The sequence below is a fragment of the Triticum dicoccoides genome, chromosome 7B (assembly GCF_002162155.2).
Source record: "Triticum dicoccoides isolate Atlit2015 ecotype Zavitan chromosome 7B, WEW_v2.0, whole genome shotgun sequence".
Classification (NCBI taxonomy): Eukaryota; Viridiplantae; Streptophyta; class Magnoliopsida; order Poales; family Poaceae; genus Triticum; species Triticum dicoccoides.
This window is the reverse complement of record NC_041393.1, coordinates 197903082-197908837: the sequence shown is the minus strand read 5'-3', so window position 1 is coordinate 197908837 and position 5756 is coordinate 197903082. Positions and strand designations below refer to the sequence as shown.

Sequence of the window (5756 nt, the reverse complement as noted above, 5' to 3'; positions counted from 1 at the left end):
GCGCGGCTAAGGACACCACCCGAGCACGCACCTCAATGACCCGGCTAGGCTCGATCGCGGCCGGCATGAAGCCATACGAGGCGTCGCGCTCCCGCTGGGTAGACTCCAGTCGGCGTTGCATAGCGGCAAGCGCCATGGCCACACTCCTCGTCAAGCCGCCACTTTTAATGTGCCGGGACCAACATTGCTTTTGCAGACATCCAAAAACACACGCCCAAAAAGCAGACAGTTCAAATTATGAAGCGCGCACAATCCAGAACACAAAATATGCTGCGCGCAATAGCATTTTTTTAACACGCACCCTATATCTTTTGGCGCTACAGGAGCTGTTCGGCACCAAAAAAATGAATTTCTAGTGCGCAGAGCTTTTTTTGGGCACCTGTTGGAGATGCTCTAAGCATTACTGGACTGAAAGCACAACATTGATTGATAAAGCAATTTCACCATTTTCACTCAATTTGATGAACCAACCGTATTAACACAACTGAGGCCCTTAAACAACACCCTGTTGTCTAAACAGACACTGCTTCTGGTCAATTTTCATGATTAATTTTATGTTCATGTATCACAATTAGAGGTAGAAAGGCGAGCACGACCATCAAGCAGCCACTAAGGAGACTTCTCTTAAAGATATTAGATAACAATAATTAGTAGACTTTGATCTCCTTGGCCCAAGAAGCATAGAAGCTATCTGGGTAGTAAGCTCCATGGACCAAAGAGACTTCTCTTAGGTAACGCCATATAATTAGTAGACTTTGATCTCCTTGACCCGAGAAGCATTGAAGTTTAGCTTCATTGAAGCTATCTGGGTAGCAAGCTCCATGGCCTCCTTGATCCGAGAAGCATCACTTCCCTGTATGCAGACAAGTTATAGTGCTAGATGCATCCGTATCTAGACAAATCTAAAAGACAAGTACTCCCTCCGTTCCTAAATATTTGTCTTTCTAGATATTTCAAATGGACTACCACATACGGATGTATATAGACATATTTTAAAGTATAGATTCACTCATTTTACTCCGTATGTAGTCACTTGTTGAAATCTCTAGAAAGACAAATATTTAGGAACGGAGGGAGTAATATGGAACGGAGGGGGTAACAATAATTAGTACACTTTGACCAAAGAGCTTGAAGATTAACAATGCCTCACCTGGCCCTGGGCAAGACCATTCTTGCCACCGCCTCCTCTCCCCTTGAGTGGTGCGATTGAAGGTGTAAGCCAATCCAACACCTTGAAGCCATTGGGTGTGTCGGGAGGTACACCGGCATAAATAGCAGCCTTGTTTGATGCCTCGTCTGTGCTGAATACCATCATCAGCAGACTCTGGAAAAGTCAAACCCACAAGGTCACCAGCACATCCAAAAATTTGACACAAGGAACACAAATTAAATGTTTAATTCGTTCAAAAATAAATTGCTGCAGTAAGTTGGAAATTATGCTGAATCTATAGTTATTCTTAGATGATGGGGATAGTACTAAACAGAACGTGTTGGAGTACCGAATGGTTCATGGCTTTGACAACTGCTTCACGGAGAGCAGTGGTATCAAGACCCACATCGGCATAGGTAACACAGAAGGGTTTTCCTTCAGAAAGAGCAGTTTCTGCGGCATCTATGGCAGTCTTGACAGCCCTTCGGATATTTTCTTCGCAGATTTTCTTCTTCTCCTTCCTAAGTTGATCCTGATATATGCGACAGCTATAATCAGCTTTCATACCATAAATAATTTCTCTTTGACAAGATGTGACAAATGAACTAAAACATTTACAGACCTCCAACTTTGAGACATTGCCTCTTAGATCTGCTTTTCTAGCAGCTGGGATAGCAGCTGCATCCAGTGTATTCTTGATGGACCCAATTTTCTGATGAAGAAACATCATACTTACATCAGATCTAATACAAAGCAGATCAACAGGAAATGGCTACAAAGTACAACTGATATCATCTATACATATAAAGGCTAAGGACATAATATTTCTAAGAAAACATACAAAAAAACACAATAAATTCTGGAAATATCCAATCTACCAGAGTATCACAACCATACAGCTCACACTAAGAGAGACAAACACAAAAGGGGAAAAGCTTAGTACCTTTTCCAATGTCGCTCCGTCTAGTTTAGATGCTTCATTGATATCAGTATCGATAGATGATGCCAACTTCATAGCCTGGGAGGCACGCTCAGCAGTAACAGCCGTTATCCTCCGAACACCTTTGGCGATACCCTCTTCAGATATGAGCGCAAATGCTGCAGCATCTCCAGTGTTCGAAATGTGTGTACCTGATATACATAAAACTTTAGATGACTTTAACGCACAAATGTAGAATTACATAGAGCAGAGTAGTAAATATACCTCCACACAGCTCAGTTGATATGGATAACCATTCTTTGCTTTCAGGGTTTGCAAGCAGATCTTCCACTTTGCGACCAATCGATACAACTCTTACAGGATCAGGGTAGATCTACAAAGTCCATATGTAAAACCAATTACACAAAACAACAGGGCAGGCAAACTGAGATATGAGAACATGGTATGTCGAGCAGGGTAAGAGAACACACTTCACCAAACACAGCTCGCAGACCATTTATGCGCCTTGCGTCAGCTAATTTTATTTCTTGTGCAGATACCTCTAGCTCATCCTTTATTTGCTGGTTCACTATATATTCAATTTTTCTCAAATCTTCCGGCTGAACAGGTTTCCCTGTTATTATGTACTGACAGTTGAGTTCACAAGCTTAGAAAAAACATCATGAAGATGCAATATTAGAACACGGAATACCATGGGAGAAATCAAATCTCAGCTTCTCTGGAAGAACAATGGAACCTTTCTGGTCAACATGGTCACCAAGTACTTCCTACATATACAATACCAAAACCATTGTGAGTGCAAAAAAGCACTCCCGGTAAAATCTGAGATGCTTGAAAACATACCTTTAGAGCAAAGTTCAGCATATGGGTACATGTGTGGTTTGGAGCAATGAGACTACGCCGTGTGTAATCAACCTACCAAGAGTAATAGAAGCATCGCAATGTAATTAGCAAACTTCACAGGTTACCTGATTGGTATAAAAAAATTAATCAGTAAAGAATGTTACCTTGCATTTCACTTCATCGCCAACAGACAATGCCTTGGAGTGAGGCCCTTCCAGAAATGAACAGGCGTGCAGGACATAGCCAGCAAACACTTGGACATTGGTCACAGTGAAAGATCCAGATGGACCCTCGATACTCCCAGTGTCATAGATCTAATCCAGAAATATCATATGGCATGTCAAAAGAATTCATACAACGCATAGCACAACTCTCGAACATGCAGGAGAGCTGTGTATCGTTCATTAAAAAGAGTATATATACAACACCAAACACCACACAGGATAAGAGGTTACATGGACGCATTTCAAAAGAACAAGAAACGACCATGGCAGCATGGTGACTTCAAATAAACGAGAAAACATCCATGGTTATTGGATGCAAGTTGCAATGTTTGTTGTGGAATGCATGGGTATTAACTTGTCAAATTATACTGAAAATTTTGAAGCCAATTGTATGGGAAACTTCGAAGCCCTCAACACTATTTTCCGCAGAGTGGGATTGGATACGACCGTAATGTGGTGTTTGGAATGGTGTAATGACAAAAAACATTACTTCAACAATTTATTTATGAGTTAAATTTATTAAAAAACATCTTCTGATTGCACTTGACGTTTTCATTCAACTACACCAACATCACACCGTCATAAGTTGTACCTGACCACCCTGTTCTGCATAGAAGCTTGTGCTTTCCAAAATAAGACCAAAATCTTCATCACCAGATACAGTGGCTATGAACTCTGAGCCAGTATAGATAGCTTTCACCACACTGCTATGTACCTGCAAAATGTTTTTATGTATATCGGCCATAATCAATATATAAGTGTGAATGAACAGTGCAAGAACAATCAAAAGCTGGTAGCCAGGTAAATTAACTACTTGAAGGTTATTCAAAGAGGGTGGCTTTCAACATAATCCCAAACAGGCACTGAATATTGGAAGGAGCTGTAACTAATAGCCAAACCACAAATGAATAATCTAGCTAATCATCTAACCTCGTGTTGAAATTTCGGACTATCATTTGTGCTAGTAAGCCCCTGATTGCGCAGCTGTGATGTAGCATTAGCATCCAGGACAATAGATTTGCCACCAGCCTGCCAGAAAACATATATAACAAAATCAGAAATAAGTACTCCCTCCCTCCCAAAAAGCTTGTCTTAGATTTGTCAAGATACGGATGTATCTAGACACATTTTAGTGTTAGATTCATCCGTATCTATAAATCTAAAACAACCTTTTTGGGACGGACGTAATATGATATAAACCATAACAGGCAAAAGTTGCCCAATCAATTGAGCATTACTGGCATATAAGAGATGCTAACTTTAGTTATTAGAACATTATTAAACAACAAAGGGCAGGAATAATACTTGGGTAGCATACAAGACCACAAGTGAAGGATTAAGTTTTATATTAAAGGATAAATAAATACAACCTTGTAGCGACCATTCCTAGCCTTTTGCCTTGCTTCTTCCATAGAAACATTAAAACCCTCCATGTCAACAGATAGCCCGAAGTCAACTGCCATGACCTGAGATAGGAAACAACAACGATACCAGAAAAACAGACAATAAAAGCTTTAACAACAGCATAAACATGAAACATATATCACTGTCAAATTAATTTGATTAAATTTACTGATGAAAACATGAAGAACAAACCTCAGTTAAATCAATTGGATAACCATAGGTGTCCCACAGAACAAATGCATCCTGAAAGTACAAATAACGGTTGCAATTACAAGAAAAATACCAATATAAACTTGAAATTTCAGCAGGATGTAATGGAACATTGAGAAACATGACCAAAGTACGATCCAAGAGACATATTTCTTCGCAGTGAAACCCCATTCTCAAAATAAGGACAAGGAAAAGAATTATTCCACATTACTGTAGAAAATATTACCAAGTTTATCAAATAGTTGAATTCCTTAGTTTCGACATGTTTCTCGAATACAAGGGAATGAATAGAAACTAGAAAGGAGGCTACAAACCCAAGGGGCGCAGAAGAGCTAGCTCTCTGGCTGACAAAACACTAACATATGATGCCTACTTTTCATACTAATTTTAGATGCAACAACCAAACAGAAAGTCTCTCTACTCTCCAAGCTACTTCCTCCAATAGCCTCAAGCCTCTCCACCATGATAGGAAGAACCACATAAACGCTTAGGTGGATTCCCTCTACCCGCAGTATTCAGAACTGTAACCAAGCTTGCAAAACAACAGTTCCGAGATTTGATTGAGCATAATGCTCATTGTAAATTGCTGCTGGCATGGATGAAGGAGCACCAGAGTGATATGTCCATGGCTGGGTACGAGTCGACGAGTCGTTCCGAGGTTGAGACTCATAGACTAATCGAACTAGTCTTAGACTAGTGCTAGACTAGCCGACAAAGTACTGTAGTAGTCAACTACTAATACCTAGTAGCAGTATGTAGCAGCACATCACAGTATTATACCCACTCAGCATGCCACCACCACCACCCCCAAGCCCATTTGGGCTAGCCTACTTCCCATCCCAGCCTTAGCCTACTTCCCATCCCAGCCTCTGTAACGGTCCCGATCGATCCCGTCGCCGTCGCCGTCGCCGTCCCTCCCTCCCTCCACTGTAACGGCCCGTCGCCGGCTCCCTCCCTCCCTCCCTCCCTCTCTCCCTCTCTCTCT

At 41.1% G+C, this 5756-nt stretch overlaps 1 protein-coding gene across 1 annotated transcript in view; it reads right to left on the bottom strand.

The window, feature by feature from the left end:
• Nucleotides 1-426: 426 nt before the first annotated feature.
• The window catches only part of LOC119340334 (alanine--tRNA ligase-like), a 12834-nt gene continuing 7504 nt past the window's right edge, over nucleotides 427-5756 (bottom strand). Inside the window, exons 9-22 of the mRNA XM_037612235.1 lie at nucleotides 4754-4804; nucleotides 4528-4623; nucleotides 4088-4186; nucleotides 3750-3872; nucleotides 3098-3247; nucleotides 2934-3005; nucleotides 2782-2857; nucleotides 2561-2703; nucleotides 2355-2463; nucleotides 2094-2281; nucleotides 1773-1862; nucleotides 1500-1682; nucleotides 1151-1324; nucleotides 427-853 (exon numbers count right to left, since the gene is read on the bottom strand). Coding sequence (XP_037468132.1) covers nucleotides 746-853; nucleotides 1151-1324; nucleotides 1500-1682; nucleotides 1773-1862; nucleotides 2094-2281; nucleotides 2355-2463; nucleotides 2561-2703; nucleotides 2782-2857; nucleotides 2934-3005; nucleotides 3098-3247; nucleotides 3750-3872; nucleotides 4088-4186; nucleotides 4528-4623; nucleotides 4754-4804 — 1662 coding nt within the window. The 3' untranslated portion in view covers nucleotides 427-745. The remainder of the gene's footprint in view (nucleotides 854-1150; nucleotides 1325-1499; nucleotides 1683-1772; nucleotides 1863-2093; nucleotides 2282-2354; nucleotides 2464-2560; nucleotides 2704-2781; nucleotides 2858-2933; nucleotides 3006-3097; nucleotides 3248-3749; nucleotides 3873-4087; nucleotides 4187-4527; nucleotides 4624-4753; nucleotides 4805-5756) is intronic.